At 56.4% G+C, this 17,898-nt stretch overlaps 1 protein-coding gene across 7 annotated transcripts in view; it reads right to left on the bottom strand.

Annotated features, from left to right (window-relative positions):
• COL16A1 (collagen type XVI alpha 1 chain) overlaps positions 1-17,898 on the bottom strand; it is a 50,669-nt gene that overhangs the window by 718 nt on the left and 32,053 nt on the right. For 5 of the 7 annotated variants that reach the window (XM_072974895.1, XM_072974896.1, XM_072974899.1 and 2 more), the window contains 22 exons: positions 17,575-17,619; positions 15,783-15,836; positions 15,236-15,289; positions 14,641-14,694; positions 13,006-13,050; positions 12,842-12,895; positions 12,502-12,537; positions 12,118-12,180; positions 9,657-9,728; positions 9,443-9,496; positions 8,761-8,805; positions 8,540-8,584; positions 8,169-8,222; positions 7,676-7,729; positions 5,598-5,648; positions 5,200-5,289; positions 3,702-3,737; positions 3,079-3,123; positions 1,972-2,160; positions 1,538-1,604; positions 630-806; positions 375-452 (listed from right to left, as the gene is read on the bottom strand). In XM_072974895.1, the coding sequence (XP_072830996.1) occupies positions 375-452; positions 630-806; positions 1,538-1,604; positions 1,972-2,160; positions 3,079-3,123; positions 3,702-3,737; positions 5,200-5,289; positions 5,598-5,648; positions 7,676-7,729; positions 8,169-8,222; positions 8,540-8,584; positions 8,761-8,805; positions 9,443-9,496; positions 9,657-9,728; positions 12,118-12,180; positions 12,502-12,537; positions 12,842-12,895; positions 13,006-13,050; positions 14,641-14,694; positions 15,236-15,289; positions 15,783-15,836; positions 17,575-17,619 (1,462 nt within the window). The remainder of the gene's footprint in view (positions 1-374; positions 453-629; positions 807-1,537; positions 1,605-1,971; positions 2,161-3,078; positions 3,124-3,701; positions 3,738-5,199; positions 5,290-5,597; positions 5,649-7,675; positions 7,730-8,168; positions 8,223-8,539; positions 8,585-8,760; positions 8,806-9,442; positions 9,497-9,656; positions 9,729-12,117; positions 12,181-12,501; positions 12,538-12,841; positions 12,896-13,005; positions 13,051-14,640; positions 14,695-15,235; positions 15,290-15,782; positions 15,837-17,574; positions 17,620-17,898) is intronic. The other 2 variants (XM_072974897.1, XM_072974901.1) reach the window with 1 other exon arrangement.

Below are 17,898 nucleotides of genomic sequence, written 5' to 3'. Positions count from 1 at the left end.
AGCCAGGAGAACACCTGGCTTAAGTGACCTCATCAAGGTCATATAGCCAGTAAGATGCCAAGCAGGACCTGACCTTGCATTCCCTGGGCCCACCACATCCAGCTCTCTTCCACTGCGTCATGCTGGCCCAGTTCAGGACTTGAGGGCAGGCACTAGGCCAGCATCTTCTACACCACCCCCCGCCCCACACCACACACAGACACAGACACATACACACACACACACCCTACTGGAGTGTCTTGCACACAGCAGCATTACTATACAAGTTGGTTGATAGGCTTGTGGTTATTTGAGGTTCTACACAACTGTGTTATGGAAGGAACATAAAGAAAGGCGACCTCAGCTGCTTATGGGCAAAGGCTGGCTTTTCCTACCTGGGGGCCCAGGGGGACCAATTTCTCCTGCAATGCCAAAACCAATGTCTCCCTTTTCACCTTTGGTACCAGGCAATCCTGGAACAAAAGAAATAAAATAAGAGGTCCTATTCCTGAGTAGGAAAACGACAACCTAGTTGGGATTATTTGAAATACACACACATCAAATGCCACATTCACAACAGACCTCGTGCAGCACTCGTGTTTGCCCCGGAGAGCTAGGTGTGCACCTCAGTAACCGGAGGGCAGACCTACCTCTCACTCCTGGTAAGCCCTGCCGTCCTTCTCTGCCTATTTGACCAGGGAGCCCAGGTGATCCCGGAGAGCCTGGCCGGCCCGGGGGACCATCCTTCCCTGGGGGCCCTGGTCGTCCCGGAGCTGCCACCATTTCCATGGGGAACTGCATCCTGGAAGTGTAGTAAGCCATCCTTTCTGTAAGAAAGGACAGGGACAGGTCACAGGGCACTGCAGTGACTCAGTGACTGTAGATGATACAGAGAGGCGACCAGCAGAGAGTCCGAGACAGCCTTTCTTCAGAGGGATGTCAGAGCAAGGAACGTGTAGGTGGATCTCGTAAGTGGTCTCCTGCGCCCTCGCCCCCACACTGTTCTCCACATGATCTGCCTGAAGCACAGATCTGATTACAGCATCTCTCCTCTCCAGCGGCCTTCATTAGTTCACCACTGGCTTCAGAATAAAGTCCCGATGCCTTGCTTGGCATTCAAGGTCGGCTTCCCAAGCAAGATGCCCAGCCCCTTCAGGACAGGCTCCATGTTTTCTCCAGTCCCTAGCCTATCAGTGTGGGGGGAACAAATGAACAGGAAAAAAGCTTAAAACGAAACCACACCAGCCATCTTACAGTTGCTACTCGCTCCTCTATTCAGAGCTCACTCTGTGCAGACTCATTTGATACCAGTTTTCTTGCCCATCTCCTTTGCTCCGGGGGGGCTCGGGGAGGGCACGAGGGAATCGTTTTATCTCTGAACAAAGCAGGTGACAGGGACGGTCTGAAGTCTAATTGAACATATGCCTGTAAGTGGGGGAGTGTGTGTGAATGGGGTGGATGGATATTGAGCTTTAAAGGAAAGGAGGCCAGGGTGGGGTGGAGAAGCAGCTGGGAAGGGCGAGCAGCACCCACTGCCACCCAGCCGGCTGCCAATTACCGTCAAACATTTTAATGATCTCTTGTCTGATGAACCTCTTGATTTCATCATAATTCACCATGTCTCCCTGAGGAGAGAGAAGAAACCTGCCTCAATTATACTTCCAAGCCTGGTGCTCATCTTCCCTGGGAACAGACTTCATGGAATTAAAGGATGGGGAAGGGGAGCAGAGGTCCCAAGAGCCTCCTGCAGATACTTAACCCAAGGTCCTAACCCCCCTGAAATGGTACAACATATTTCATAGATCGGCAGACTTTTCTGGGGAAAGTGTCCCCAACTCCCCTCCCAAACTCTCCCATACAGTTAAGAACCACCCACAGAGGGGCCATGCTCTTTCCTGTAGGGTGTCAGCAGGAGCTTCTAAAATAGTCCATGCTCTGCCCCACATGCCTGCTCTGTGGGACAGTGTCTGTGGCTGCCAGCTTTCCCCTTACCATGGAGCCAGGCACCCCAGGCAACCCGGGGCTCCCTGCAGGCCCCGGAGATCCAGGGTGGCCTCTCTCTCCTGCAGGACCCGGTGGCCCAACAGGTCCCATGTCGCCACTCTTGCCAGGCCCGCCAGGCATGCCAGCTCTTCCCTTCTCTCCTGCCTGGCCCTTCTGTCCTGAAGGTCCTGGATCACCCTACAAGGACAGGAAGTCACAGGTCAGCATTGCCAAGTGTCATCAAGTCTACCTCATGATGTCTCAGCAATCTGCCCCTGTCTCCAGGACCCTACTGGGCCCCCAGCATCTCCCTCTGGACTGTGCCTACAGCACCCTGACAGGTTGCCCTGGGTCACTGCCCCCAGAGCAGTCCTTCTAAAGGACAGTTTTCACAGTGTTACTCCCTGCTTAGAAATTCTGAGGGCTCCCAACTGTTCTTGGGATAAAAGCCTAATTTCTTGGCCAGGCATTCAAGACCATTCACGATGTGGTCCTGATCACATCTCCTCCAGCCTCGTTTCCCTCCCTTGCACCTGCAGCCACACCTTACTGGTTATAATTCTGATGTGGCCATGCCATCTTGGTCTTCTTTGCCTGGAATGCCTCCCCTCCCCTCTCCCCAGTGCAATCCTCCTACTCAGCTGAAATGTTCCTGTTCTCTGCACAGCCTCCCTGATGCCCCAGGTTGAGTTGATTGCTCCCTCCCTCGGATCCCACAGTGCTACATCTAATCTTCTGTAAAACCTGCCATGCTCCAGTGTTAAGTGTGACTGGACTCACTGGAAACCTATTGTTCAGGGACTCTGTTTACCCAAGGCTAGGAGAGAGGGCCTGGCAGGTAAGCAAGGCCAAGTGGATGCTCGCAGAATGAATGAATGAATCAATCAATCAATCAATCAATCAATCATGAGTAAATAAACTGGAGAGTTCCATTCTCTCAACCTTCATTAAGAACCCTGAAACAGCCCCATGTGGGAAGTTTTCAGAGACAAGGTTGCTCCAAGTTCTGCCCACTGGCCTTCCTGCGTCTCCTCTCCTTGGCTAAACTCATAGCTTGGAGCTGGGTTTCATCAACTCATGAGCTTCTCCTTTCAAACCCAGCCAGTGCCCACTCACCTTTGGGCCAGGGGGTCCGTAGAGTCCCTGTTTTCCAGGGGGTCCCTAGAAAAAAGCAAAAGTCAGGGTCAAGTCTGGGCAGCATTTCTAATCTCCCCTGTCCAGCAGAGGCAGCTGCTGTGAAAGGATCACCCTCCACAGCATTAGGGCTGGGCTCTGTGTGAGAAAGGATGACAGCCTCTCTGCCAACAAGAGGGTAGACAGCTAGAAAGAAGAATGGTGTTCCCAGGGTGTGGCCTTATATGATCATGTTGGTTGGTCCTTTGTCACAGACAAAAAGAGGTGAGAAGTCAGAATGAAAGGGAGCAGCTGGCAAGAGCTAGTGCCCAGAAAATGCTTATTTAGAGTTTATCATCATCATCATCATCATCATCATTCTGGTTATTTTTGACGAAGTATATGGTAAAAAAAAAAAGTGTGAAAAACAAGCCTCACTCTCATCCTTCTCCCCTAATCCCTAATTCCTCCTCCCAGAACTACAAGGGTACCAGCTCCCTATGTATCTGTCCAGAGGTAGTCTGTGCATAGAAAGAGCTTTTGTTGAATGAACAAAGAGGGGTCAGGGCAAAGCGAGGTGCAAGAAGAAGCATCCCCGAGAGAAAAGAAGCCGAGCACAACGGTACCTCTTTGCCAGCTGCGCCATCCATGCCAGGTTCACCCTGGGGAGCAGAGAGCAACGGAGGTGTGACTAATGCCAACCCAGCTTGGTGTCACGTCATATCTGGTGAGGCACCCACCAGATATGACCAGCCCCTGTTCCACCAAGGAGCCATGCTCCTTTCTCGCCCCACTTGGACACTCTGGGCACAAGCCATGGGCACATAGACCACACCCCACATTGCAGCCTGGTCCTGGCCGCCCCCTGACTGAGCTCTGTGAGGGAAGTGCAGACTGCGCCTGCCCTGCTCTTTGCTTGGGATCCTGGCATCTTGCAGATTCTCTGGCTCTCAGTATGTTAAGTGTTTGCTGAATGAAGGTGTGAGCCATGAACCTCTGTCCTTAGTGAGGTCCCAGGGTCCAGGCCAGGGCAGCCCAAGCCTGCTCTCTTCTTGAGATAGGAGAGTCTGCCTCCCGAGCCCTGCCCACTTCTGGTGGGATGCTGGGGAAGAGAAATCTGTGATTGCAAGGCAACTGACAGGTTTACCCTGGGGATCCTGGTGGCTCCTGAGCCTTGGGCAGGAGGGATGAAGGTTTGGAGGGACTTGGCAGGAATCAGAATGAGTAAGAGGCAAGACTCAGCCCTCTTAGCAGGTGGGCAGACCGATCACCCCTGCACGGGCTGGAGTCAACCCCATTCCAGGACACCAGCCCCAGAGGCATTGCTACTGCTCCCAGAAGGAAGTCTGCTTTGATGAAAAGCACCCTGACCTGGAGGCTAGGAGACCTGGGTCCCTGCCTCAGTCCCCCAGATTTTTCACCCCTGAGACTGACAGTCAGCTCCACCTGATGTGGTCCACCTGTCTAGAACCTTTGAAAGGTGGAGAATTGCACTGTCGCTATGGACACAAGTTCTAGAGTCAGGCAGGTTCTTCTACAAACTAGCTATGTGACTCTGGGCAACCTACTTAACCTTGCTGAGCTTTGGTTTCCTCATCTGTAAAAGGAGGACAATCAGACCTATTAAATCGGGTTGTAGTACAGATTGAATGACAAAATATCAAGCTTGTAGGTCACTGTTCAGCACACTGTCAGTAACCAATGTATCATAGCTGTCAGTATAAACATGAACTGAGACCAAGGAGTGCTTTCTGAGTTGCTGAGAGCACTCCAGCAGTAGCACTGCGTTCCTGGTGCCTGACGTTCACAGATTTTCTTGGTCACCTACAAGCTCCCCTGGGGAAGGGGCAGCGGTGGGACAGGGGCCAGTCCCCCCTGTCCAACACCTGCTGGAGGGATGTGCATAGTGGTGCAGTCAAGGCAGTGGCTGGTGTGAGGTTGGCCCGGCGCTGGCCCGCACAGCTTGTAAGTAAGATGTGATCCTCAGGCATGAGCCCCGTGCTGCCATCTTCCATGCTAACTGCGTCTCCTTCCCCGGAGACCCAGATAGGCAGTGCTGCACACAACTGGCAAAGTCCCCTGGCCCTTTCCCCGGGGGCTGTGCCATAAGATGTAGGGTCTTACCGGAGGGCCAGGGTGTCCAGGGGTGCCAGGCTGGCCTGGAAGACCTAAAAGGCCCCTCTCTCCAGGGGCTCCCCGGTCTCCTTTCAGGCCCTAGAGCAAAGGAAGGGAATGCTGAGAGGGAAGGGTAAACCCCACACAGCCACAGGCAGACATTGTGTTCCAGGGACCATGTCCCCCACCCCCAGGCCCCACAGGGGGAGGTGCCACTGCCTGAACTTGGGGAAAGAACCTGGGATGACCTCCCAGCCCTCTCCAAAAGCCTTCACCATAGGCCAGTTAGAGAGATCTCTGAAAGCGGGAGAGGCTGATGCCAGGGAAGGAAGGGGGGATAGGGACACACTGCAAGGAGCCCACAGCAGAGCTGGGCCAAACTGCTGTGAGGGCAGCATGTCACTCACCACTGCAGAGATCCCAGCTGGGCCTGGCTGGCCTGGAGGCCCCGGCGGCCCCTAAAGAGAGATGAAGTCAGTGGGATGGAAAGAGGCTCCGGTAAAAAGGCTCTGGGAGGCACCAGGGCCCCACTGCAGGAACAGGCCCTAAACTTGTTATGGCAGCTCCATCCTCTTCCCTGAACCCTCCTTCCTTCTGCTCTTGCATTTGAGCTTCTGCCAGCAGATCTGTGCCAGAGCTGGGGCCTGGGGGTCCCGGACCGCACAGGACGCTCACACCCGCTGCACTCCGAGTGGTTCAAGTGGGGCCGCACTGAGGGGATGCTCTGGGAGCCAGAGCCAAGAGCAGAGGGAGTAAACTACATGCTACGTGGGCCTGGATGTCTTCTGAGCAACCCCCACCTTCCTTCTATGCTGTGGGAGGATCAAAGGCCAGGAGTTGTCCTCTGGTGCAGCAGCGGGTGAGGGGCAGGGGCTCAGCACCAACCCCAACATCCACGCACGAGGCTAAGCTCCAGGCTCCCTGGTCTCCTGCCACTTGCCCACGTCCGGAGGGCAATGAGACTCAAACGCACATGAGTGCTCCTGCCTGCCCCATCCTGCCTGCCCCATCTCTCCACGTCCCCACTCAAATCACCTCCCTGGGCACACAGGCCTTGCTCGGAGCACTTCCTCCACACTCCCAGATGGAAAGTTCTGGAGGCACAGCTCTGTCCTACCCATCTCAAGCCTCCTAGGGCAGGAATGTCCGGCACTGGGACTGGCACACAGCAGGGGGCTGGGTTGGATGGACAGAGGTGAGAAGAGGAATCCTGCACCCTCCAGGCCCCCAGCGAGTCTCCAGTGTGGACACAATTCAGAGTCTGTCACTCCATCTTTCATTTGTAATGGGAGGAGGACAGGGCTAGACTTGGGGTCCCCATGCCAGGGTCTCTGGACACCTTGAGATCCATAAAAATAGTGATGAGGACTCAAGAGTTACTTTTTCAGTCCTGAACTATTTTTAGCATTTCCAAAAGCTTTCTGGAAGTGTACTGCCAGCCTCAATAGAGCTGTAATAACACACCAGTGTATTCCCTTTTCTCTGGAACCCCACCAGCTCGGCGCCGTCACACTGATCAAAAGCGCGCATTGGCAGTCATCTGTGTTACCGATGAGTAAGTAGACGAGAAAGCCATTATTGCTTAATAAATATCTTCTCCAAGTCACCCTTTCTCAGTAAACACACCACCCACTCACCCAGCTGCCCAAGCCAACCAGGAGTCATCCTTGACTCCCCTCCTTCTACTGCCCAAGCCCCCTCTCCATCCAGGTCAGTAGCAAGTCCTCCACCTCCAAACACTCACCAGAACCTCGCTCCACCACCACCACCCCTCCACTGATGCCTCTGCCTCTGTCCTTGTGCCCTTCTCCTCCTGACCATGCCCCCGAGGTCTACCATCTGCCTCCCGTCCTCTCTAAGCTCAAGTTTCCCCTTCCCACTCACACCCTCCTCAAACTCCACTCCAGCCACCTTAACTCTGCAGCGCCACAAACACACCCAGCCCTCCCTGCCTTAGGCTCTGCATCGGCTGCACCCCTGCCTGGGTGCTCTTCCCCTAGACTGCCCGACACAGCTCCTTCTCATTATTCAGGCCTCTGCTCAAAGGCCACTGCTCCAGTAAAGTCACCTTGCACCCCCTCACTATGACACCACACCACTGCCTGATCCTTCTGCATTCATTTCTTTGTTTGTTGTGCCTGTACGGAAGCTCAGGATCAGGGGACCTTGTCTACTTCACTCATTGCTATAGCCCAGGGCTTGGAACACTGCCTGGCAGGGAGCAGGTGCTCAATAATTATCTGTTGAATAACTGAATGATCTCTGTTTGATAAGCAAACTCGAATGTGCCCAGAAAATAAGGAAATGATGAAAAGCCAGGGAACCGCTGCACTGGGCGAACCCAGAGCCCCTTATCGCTCCGCATGGCTGGAGCTGCTCCCGTGGTGGGTTCTGCCGCGTCATCGTCAGCTTGCCCATCACCACCCACCCAGCCCAATGCAATCCTAACTCTCACAGGGGCAGAAATAAAAACAGTTTGACTCACAACATGGCCAGGAGGGCCGGGTCTTCCCTGGGGTCCCATGGCACCAGGCTCACCCTGCAGCAGCCAGGAAAAGAAAGAAACAACACAGGCACAGACTTACACACACGGACTGCGAGGTAGGAGAGGGCTGAGCAGAGCAGGTGGGACTCCAGTGGTCAGAGGAGCCGTGCTGAGCCCCGGCCCCCAGGCCGAAGACTTCTGGGGCTGGAAGACCAGCACTCCCATGAGCATGGCTGGAGGGAGAAAGCAAAGCGCAGGGAAGGCAGCGAGGCCCTGCCTTTAAGGTTAGAGACCCAATAGCCCACAGGGAGAGGAACCAGTTACAAGCCTTAAGAGGAGGGAGGTCAAGATGTGCAGTGTTGGGCAAAACCTCCCTCAGAAGGCCAAGGAGAGGAGGCAGCCAATTTACCACCGCGAGGCAGTCGCCGCATCCCTGACTCAGCAGAACCCAAGGGCTGTCTAAAGGCAGCACGCATAGACCCCAGTCCCTTACCTCTGCTCCGGGCCGGCCACTGCTGCCTGGGGGACCCGGCTTTCCACAGTCACCCTGGAGGACAGAGGGGCAACTGAGGCTCACCAGACCTCCATTTGGCTCCGCCCACCCCAAGCTGACCCCACATCAGAGGGGTCCACATCAGAGGCCCGACTCTGGCCAGTGGCCCCTGGATGCCCTCAGGCTGGTGGACGGCAAAACCCTGACCCAGTCTGCCAGGCACCGGTGGCCTCAGAATGCCTGATGCTGGGCTGGCATCTCTGCCAAGGGTCAGATGGCACATCCACTCCAGCTAGGCTGCTACATCCGCCTGGGTCAGGCCTCAAGAAGAGCGGAGAAAACCTGGTTAGCACAAGTCACCAAATCCCTACCTTCGGTCCTGGAAGGCCAGGATGTCCGGTTTTGCCTTTGAAGCCCTGGAAGAAAAAGCAGGAGGTACCACGTCTCTCGCCTCAAGCAGAGGCTGCTTCCCATTCCCCCTTCCTCAGGTTAAATAAATCAAACCCATCCAAAGTCATACTGCACTCCACAGAGGATGTGGACTGGAGCTGCCCCACCCAGCACGGCAGCTCCTTCTTGCAGCTCAACTTACCGGGGGTCCCATGAGTCCAGGGGGGCCAGCAGGACCGGGGTCCCCCTAGGGAGAGACGTGGGGCACTGAGACAGAAGCTTTGTCTAGTCTGTACCCACTCATTCACCACTGTCTCCCCCTTTCTCCAGCCCCTCCCCCAGCCATCCTAGGATGGAGGGACTGTCATGTGGGGCACAGGGAAGACTCCAAGCCAGGCTCAGCCTCTCACTGGCTGTGGATCCTGAGTGCATCCCGGCCCCTTTCTGAACCTCAATTTTCCTTCTTTGGGGTACAGAAGGGCATTGATCTTGATGCTTTGCCCTTTGCCATGGCCCCCTCCCTTTCAGATTTCCCAGCAAAACCAGACCCAAGGAGCCAGGGCTGCTCTAGTCCTTCCAGGTCTGCAGCCTACACTGACAGCCAGCCTAGCTTCTTTAGTTGATTTTCTGGATGTAAATTTTTTCCCTTCAGTGCCTGCCTTTGGTGAGACCCAGCACATCCAACCTGGCTAAGGCCACTAGGAGAACAGAGAAACCAAAGGGCCCTGGTGCCATCAGAGAAGTGGGGTGTGGCAAGGGGCAGACCAAGGGAAGGTGGGAGAACCCCTCAAAAGAGGCATGGGGGTGAGATTCCATTCTCTTCATCAGGGTTCCCTTTGACTCTTAGAGAATGATGGGGTGCCCTCCCGGGCCCATGGTCTCACCCTCAAGCCAGGCTTGCCGTCCTTCCCGTCCAGACCATCCAGACCAGCCGGGCCCTGGAAGTGGGAAAGAGGCATTTCTGCATGCCTGTGCTGGAGCTCTAGGAGGTGGGTGGCAGCACCTCCACCCTCTCCATCCCTCACCCAACTCCCACCCCTAACACACACACACCACACTACACCATACACCTGCCAGGCTAAGAGGGCACACACTCACCTGAATCCCGGGAGATCCTGGTGGCCCAGGGGGACCAGGCAGGCCTGATGGTCCTCGCATCCCTTCACTGCCCTGGAAATGAGCCCCCCAACAAAGTCAGTAGGGCCTTGCACCCCTCCCCTACACACACACACCAGCAGGAGATGGGACCCTGGGCCATGGGCAGTGGTGACTACTGGAAGTCAGGACAGCTGGCTTCTAACCCCAGTTCAGTTCTGGCCTAACTGGTTATATCCCACATACCACTCCCGCAAGCGGATTTGTCTTCATCCGCAAAGCATCTCCCTCTCCGTGCAGCTCCATGAGGAAGGGACAGAGCCTACTCAGTCCAGCATCGTCCTCAGGGTTGGCATGGTGGGGGTTCAGTACTGTGGGCTGAACTGAAGGCACATGTTCAATTCACATTGATCCCAACAAGGTGCCCAGCACTACAGAGCCTCTGGTTCCCCAGATAGAGAAAGGGCAGCCCTGTCCTTGAGGAGCTCACAGGGGGATGCAACAGTCCATGTGCTCTGTGTGAACAAGGGGCAGAGGGCTTTCAGAAGAGGGAGCAGCTCACTCTGGTCAGGCAGGGGTCAGGGAAGGTGTCACAGAAGAGTCTGCTGGTGCTAGACTCTGAAGGATGTCTGGGATCTGGGCAAGTGGAGAAGGAGAAAAGGGCATGCCGGAGAGGACTTCAGAGAAGGATGAAGACGTGAAAGGGGTCACATGCCTGGCCTCGCCCAGCTGTCTCAGGGGCCCGCATGATGGGTGGCCTGCGAGGGGAGTCTGGAGGAGTTTGATGGGGAGGGCCCTGAACACTGTGCTAGACTTTATTAAACAGACCAGTGGTTTTCAAACTGTACTTCTCAGGGCCTGGGGGTTCCTGGAGGTGCCTGGAGCTGGGGCCACAGAAGGGAGGCCCAGATGACCCCTACCCTTGTCTTAGCCAGAGCAGCCCTACCTGTATCTGTTTTATAGATTGAGAGTTCACATGGGATTTGGTGTGACAGATTTGGAGATTACAAAATAAAGTCTGAAAACACTGCTATAGGCACTGGGGAGCTATTGATGGTTCAAAGCAGAGGAGTGATGAGAGAAAATGTGTAAATTAGGATGCTTATCAGAAAAGGTATGGGGAGCTAAGTAGCTTAGTGGGGGAAGGCTGCAGCAGTCTCCCAGTGGGGAGAGAGGGTGGCTGTCCTGGAGCAGTTGCTGTAGGGGTCGCCAAGGGGAAGGGAATCCAGCTAGAGACCCCACAGAGTAGGGGTGGGGGAAGAGCTCTGGTTGGCACTGCAATGTCCCCAGCAACCAGGAGGGGTCAGCACAGGCCCAGGAAATGGCAACCCCACAGGGAGTTGGGATGGAGAACCACTGGCCAGAGGTTTGGGATTCTCTGCAATGACTGGCCTAAGGAGAGCAGGCAGCACTGGGGTATAGAGACAGCAGAGAAGGCTCTGGCAGGGGCCACCACCCAGGTGCCCCACAGAGAATGAAAGGGAGGTGGCACCCACCACTGCCTCAAACATGACTGATGGGCACTGGCTCTGCGGAGGCAGAGAGGGGCGTGGGGGTTCTCCTGAGTTGGGAGGGAAGTCTCAGCTCTGTCGCTGTCTTGCTGTGCACCCCTGGGGTGCCCCCAGACTCTCTGGGCCTCATTTCCTCATCTGGACAGTGAAAAGCTAGATCCTTTCCAGCTTTCAGAGGAAAGAAGGCTCCCCATGAGGCTGCAGACCTCCTGCCCCTCCGTCTGGGCCATGATCCTCGCACCTCAAGTATAGAAGTCAATCTGGGTCCTCACTATACTACCCACCAGTCGCATCTGGAGAGCCTGGAGGATGGGCTGAGATCAGGATGTCCCCAGACCAAGGCAGAGTGAGGCACCAGAGTTTATCAAGCCAAACCCAGGTGTGGGGGCTCCCCAGGCTGCTGCTCTTCCCACCCTGGCCACCAGGTCACAGGCCACGCCTGCCCTCTCTGGCCCTTGGGGACAACATGAGTGCGGCCGCCCAGGAGGTCCATCCCTTTCCTGCTGTCATCAGACCCAGAAGGCAAATGCCCAGAGCTCCTCCTGCTGTAGGGCCTGGGCTTCCCAGTCTCGGATGTGCTTCCCTCAACTCCTCACCCTCCCCTTGAGGAGGTGAAGCTGGCCCGGGCTGACCTGGGGCATTCTAGTCAGCCACCTCTCACTACACCCCTCTGCTTCCTCCCCACCCACCTTCTCCATCAGGTGGGGACCTCGGTGGCACAGAAGCCAGGAGGCATCCTGAGCCCAGCTGTCAGCTGGAAGGGTCCACTGGTCTACCCTGGCCCTGCTGCCCCACAGCAGCTGCTGGGCACATCCTAGAGGTCTCTTTTCCCACCCTTGATGTAACTGAGTTGGTTCTTGAATTTTGGAGGGACTGATGCTGGCCAAGGGGCAGGGGGTGTGGGAGTTCCGTGGCTCAGATCTGTGACGGTGGCCAACTGGGGTCCTGCTCACCTTCTCCGCTTGGGGGCCAGGTGGGCCAGCTGGTCCAGCTTTGCCTGGGAATCCAGGGGGACCCTATGTCAACAAAGGAGCAGGCAGGAATGAAAGTGGGGCTGGAAAGGAGCTCCCCTTCCTTCCTTCTCCTGGGTGTGCTTCACCGCTGTTAATGTGATGCATTTTGACTTTCTAGGAACACCACCCAGGGGCAGTTCATCTGGCTGGGCTGCGTGGCTGGGGCCCACCCAGGAGGCCCTGCTCTCCAGGTCCTGGCTCCTGGAATCAGGCCTGGCCACCCAGGCCGTTCCTCCCGTGCCCAGGCCCACCCTCGCCCTGGCCAGGCCTGCCCCTCTCAGATGGGATGACATCGGACAGAGCTGGCTTCGTGTACTCACTCACCGGTGGGCCTGGAAAGCCTGGCTGGCCTTGAAATCCCTAAGGGAAGAAAGAAAGGGACAGTCTGCTGTGCCAACTGGCTGCCCAGGTGGAAAGAGTGACAAGGTGAGGCTGCTTCAAGTTATGGGGTCTTGTCCTTCACTCTGCCCAAGACGGCTGGCAGTGGGACTCTGGGCATGAGGTGGGAGGTTACAGTCAAGGATGGGTGGGGGCTGGGAGGCTTGAGCTGGTCACCCTCCATATATGAGGGTGACCAACAGGGAGAGGACCCAGCCCCTTCCCTGCCTCCCCCCAGCCATCCACCGTGGTCAGGAAAGCCAGCCAGGTCCCCGTCACCACTCACCTGGTCGCCTTTCTCACCAACATTCCCTTGAGGTCCTCGCTCTCCTCGGGGACCCTGTCACCACAGAAAGCAATGCATCTGGAACCCAGTCTTCCTGCCCTAAGATCCTAGGGCAGGACCAGGGATCCCCACATCCACATCTCCCTGTCCCCTTCCTCACTCACCGCTGGGCCTGGGGGCCCTGGGAGGCCTTCAGAACCAGGTGGGCCCTGGTGACACAAAGGAGCAGAATATGTCACTGTGACTGGGGGAGGTGGGAGATCAGGGGATGGGGCAGGGGACAGGGTGCAGAGGAGAGGCAGGGGATGTGGTGGGAGGCCCTCTGAGCCCTGGGACTCCCCTCCCTGGTCTGTTCAGGCTTCCCTTCTCTTGCCTGAGCTACTGAACCAGCCTCTTAACTAGTCCTGCCACCTCTTGACTCACTCCAATCCAGCCAGCAACTGGCTGCCATCTTCTCTTCTTCAACACAGCTCTGATTATATACTTTTTTGCTCCAAAATCTTCCATGGCTCCCCACTGTCAGCTGAATGAAACACACTTTCCACCCATGCTGGGTTTTGAGGCATCCTGTGATCTGATATGAACCACCCTTTCCTGCTTTACTTCCCTCTCCCCCTTTTTTTTCCTCTCCCCTTTCTCATCTTCTGTCTTGCTTGGCCAGACTGCGGTTCCCTGAACTCTATACATCCAGACCCCTGGGCCTTTGCACAACTGTCCCCTCTACCTCCCTAGCTAGAGTGTCCACCATTCCCCCAGCCTTTCTAGGCCTGATGAAACTTAACCAAATCATTAGATGGTTCGAATCTGTTTCTGAGGTGTTCCCACCCACGGCCTCTCCCTCTGGGATTCCCCAGCACAGAGAACTATGTGTCCTTCCCTGACTCCCTCCCTGGAAATTCCATTCAGGGGTCAGCTCAGACACCACCTCTTCAGAGGCCTCCCTCTCTAATGCATCCTGTTCATGGCTCCAGTTTCTTACCCTGCTTGATTTTCTCCACTGGTCCTATCTCTTATAATTTATATGTATCTGTTTATTCATCTGTTAACTGCCTGTCCCACTAGAATGTGAGCTCCATGAGAGTCAGGGGCACAACGGCCTGTTTTATCCACCAAGACACCGTCAGAACAGAGCCTGGCACCCAGAAGGCCCATGAGAAAGAGCTATTATTGAATAACTGCACCGTAGGGCTTGGCTTGCTCCCTCCCAGGAGGCCTCGTCGGCTTGTGTAAGAGAGAAGGTAAGACAAAGGTTTGGGAGGTCTGTCACAGACAAACTTGGGTTCAAGTCCAGGCTCTGCCCTAACTCATTAACTAGCTGCAGGACCCTGGGTGAGCCATGTCACTTTGTGAGCCTCAGTGTCCTCATCTGATGACCATCCCATCTCCGGTGCTCAGCATGGGCCTGGCACATTTGTTTTGTGAGGCGTGGCTCTGGGCTGCAGGGGTCAGGAAGCCCAGTAGAGTCCAGAGTCCTGGGTCTGGCACTCAGGCCTACAGCCATGGAGGGTTGAGGTGTCCTTCTCCAGGTGACTCTGGCTCCCCTCTGCCTTCTCCAGGATTCTCTCCGCGGCTTCCTTCTGCCCCGCTCCCACAGCAGCCAGCTGGCAAAAGCACTGCCTGCTTGAGACGCAGCTGGAGCGACTCAGGGGGGCCGGAAAGCCGGGGTCATGTCTCCCCCTTCGCTGGCGGCTGGGAAGCTCTCCAGGGGAGGCGGAGGCGGAGGCGGAGGAGGAGGCGGTGGGCAGGGACCAGTCATTTGAAGCCCTTCCTCCCGCCCCCGCGGAGGGAGCTGCACTCACCGATTCTCCCTTCTCTCCCGGGGAACCCGAGTGGCCGCGCTCCCCCTTGATGCCCTGACAAGCAGCAAAGAGAGCGTGAATTAGCCCTGTGGGGAGGTGGCAAGGCGCTGACGTGAGGGGTGGAGGCTGCAGCTGGCATACAGACTGGCGCTTAGAAGCAGATGGCGCCCAGGACGACGGTGGGAGCTGGGGGTGGGGGACCGGATCGATGGGTGGGCTTCGGCCTCCAAGCCATTCAGTGGAAGAGGGGTCATGTCGACCTAACAGGTGCCTCTGCAACTGTCTCCTCAACTCTTCCCTGCCCCTCCAGGAGGCAGATCCCAGTCCGCTCCCAAGTCTGGGCTGCTCAGGGTACTCTGTGAGTCTGGCCCTTGATGAACAGTGACTACAGTGAGCCCCTCAAAGCAGAGAAGTAGGCCAGGCTCCACTACCAAGTGGGCTTATGATGGTGGGGACTCTGTACAGACAGCCTGGCAGAGACGCCTGCTGAAATGCTTGCAAAGGAGGGAGCCCATTGAGGATGCCCAAGCCTGAGCCTGTCCTGATACCACCCCCATGGTTCTGGTACCCTCAGACCCAAGGTCCCCTTACTCACAGGCAGTCCCGGGGGGCCCATGGCACCTGGGTAGCCAGGTTGCCCTGGAGGACCCTGCAGAGAAAGGGAGACATAATGGACCAGCCCCCCCAACACTTCTGTCCCCCTCCCTGGGCATGAGGGCAGCCAAGGCCAGACCATCTGGAGCAGGTGCCCGCCTGCCCCAGTACAGCCACCTTGGGCCACTTCCCCCAGGCCCAGCTTCCCTTGGTCATGAATGCCACTACAGGCCTGGACCCTGGGAGCTGAGCCAGAGGAGGAGGACCAGGGCAGGGGATGATGAGGACCAGGGAGGGCGAAGTAGGAGGGGCATTCTGAATGGGAGAGAGAAAGCCCCCAGGATCGGGGTGTTTGCCCCTTATAGGGAGTCGAGGCACACCTGTGACCCTGGTGGGTTGTGAAGACTGAGGGAATCAGGGCTGAAGGGCAAAGAGTTTCAAAAGGATGAGTCCACCTCCCATTTTCCACTCAGCAGGCTTTCCTGGGGGCCCATCCTCTGTCTCCCCAGGGCCCTGCATCTCTCTCCATCCCCTGCTGCCTCCCTTACCGGTTCCCCCTTCTCTCCCGTCAGGCCCCTGAGGCCTCGCTCTCCTTGAAGACCCTTGGAGAGAAAAATCATGAGAAACTGCAGGGGAGGGCAGAACCCACCCAGCCCCTGACGCCTTCCCCCTGCCCTGCAGCCCTCTGTTCCCATTCCAGGCAAAGGTGGAGGGTTGCTGGTGGCCCCGTAGTGTCCCCAGCAGAGTGACTGTAGGAGGGGGTGCCCAGAAGGGTAACAAACTATCAGAGGAATAAATTCCCATATATGGGTGCCTCTCAGGAGTATCCCCGAAGACAGGTCATCACAGAGATATACCCACCCAGGTGGGTGACTCTCAGAAGGTACCTCTCACTCTCAGGTGACTGCCATTGGTGTGCCCTGTGGTCACTGTCTGGGGTGCACCTTTTAGGAGGGTGACACGTGCTCCCCTGAGGGGCGACTGTCAGGAGAGGTGTTCCCCGAGTGATGCTCCCCACCAAAAAGTAGCACCTGATACCCAACACTTACCTGTCCAAGACCCCCGCCCCAGCCAAAAATCACCTTCTTTTAGGGATGCAGGGGAAGGACATGGGAAGGCTCCCTCCAGAGCAGTCCTTGCCACTTTTTAGGTGAGAAGGGATATCCATTCCAATCAGGGCCAGAGCCCCCATCCCTCACTCCTCACCCTGGCCTTTGTAGATGCACTGCACCATTAAGGGGCCCTGCCTGCCCCTTTTCCCTCACATCCTCAAGAGACGGCGCCCAAACCTTTTCCACAACACAAGACAGATGGCTAGACGGACAGATGGCCCCTTCACCCAAGCAAGCAGAAACAGACAAGGTCCGGCCAGGATGAGGACGTGGGGACAGATGGAGCTGTGACAAGGAGGGGCCCTGCTCCCTGAGCCTCCATCACCAGGCCTGGGAGGAGAGGAGCCAGGCCCCAGCAACATGAAATCTGACAAACAGGAGGTTAGTTTCCATGACCCAGGAGGGAGCAACAGTGAGGATGGGGATGATTTAAACATACTTATGATGATGATGAAGGCAGAGCAATTAACGACACCTGGCAGAAGGAGGCGGCCAAGACACTGGGCACCGAGGGGCAGGGCCCCATGACACCCAGAAACCCTACTGGCTGGCATCACATGCCCCGCCTTGGAGAAGAATTGGGACCAGAGCCAAAGAAGAGGAAAGGAAGAGGGGGAAGTTTCCTCAAGAATGATGGGAAAGGTTGCAAGCATGGCCGCCTTGAAAGCCCTGGGGTGCCTCTGGACAGCCCTGCCAAGCAGCAGGGTGGCGAACCCGTGCCAGCCTGCAGTGTGAAGTCCTAAAGCTTTGGCATCTCTGCCGGGCTCTGTGCCAGGTGCCTGGCAGGGCCCCAAGAACTACTTTCAGCAAATCTTCAGTCAACACCAAAGGTGGGAGAAGCAGGAGGCAGAAGTGAGAAGGGAGGGATGGAGAGGCCCCTGGAGGCACCAGCTTAAAATAAGAAGGTAAAATAGCTCTGGAGGATTTAGGGGGAGTGATGTGTGATTGTGGGAGAGAAAAAGGGAAACGGAAGGGGGGAGAAGAGAGAAGATGAGAGAGAGAAAGCAGGAGAAGAGAGAGAAAGGAAAATGGAAAGAAGTCAGAGACTGGGATGCCGTCCAAGCTGCTGGGACCTCAGGGAACCCGTGTCGTTAGCTACCCAGCCTGCAGGGGGACAAGGACAAACATGGAGGAGGGAGGCCAGGGCAAGACAGGAAGGGAGACAAGCAAAAGCCACAGAGACCTGGCTGGCGGGGGAAGGGGAGGTCGAGCAGCGCTAAGTTCTTACAGGCAATCCGGGGGAGCCAACAGCACCAGGAAAACCTGGGGGGCCCTGGTGGGAGAAACAGGCAGGTCACATCTCACAAGCACATTAACCCTGGGACACAGTCTGGAGTGGAGGGTCACGGGGAGAGCAGGTCATGGGAATATTTTCAAGGCAGCTGGAAAAGAGACTCATCGCAAGTCTTGGCCCAGAAGACATCTGCTCCTCGCCTCGGTTCCAGAAGAGTGGCTCTGCCATCAGCAGAGATGGAAACAGCCCCCAACGGCAAGCAGCCCTGCCCAAGTCTTCCCGAGTCTGAGCGAATCCCTTTGCCGGGGTGGAAGCCTG

The sequence above is a fragment of the Vicugna pacos genome, chromosome 13 (assembly GCF_048564905.1).
Source record: "Vicugna pacos chromosome 13, VicPac4, whole genome shotgun sequence".
NCBI lineage: Eukaryota > Metazoa > Chordata > Mammalia > Artiodactyla > Camelidae > Vicugna > Vicugna pacos.
The sequence above is the reverse complement of the archived record's forward strand: the minus strand, read 5'-3'. Positions and strand labels throughout refer to the sequence as shown.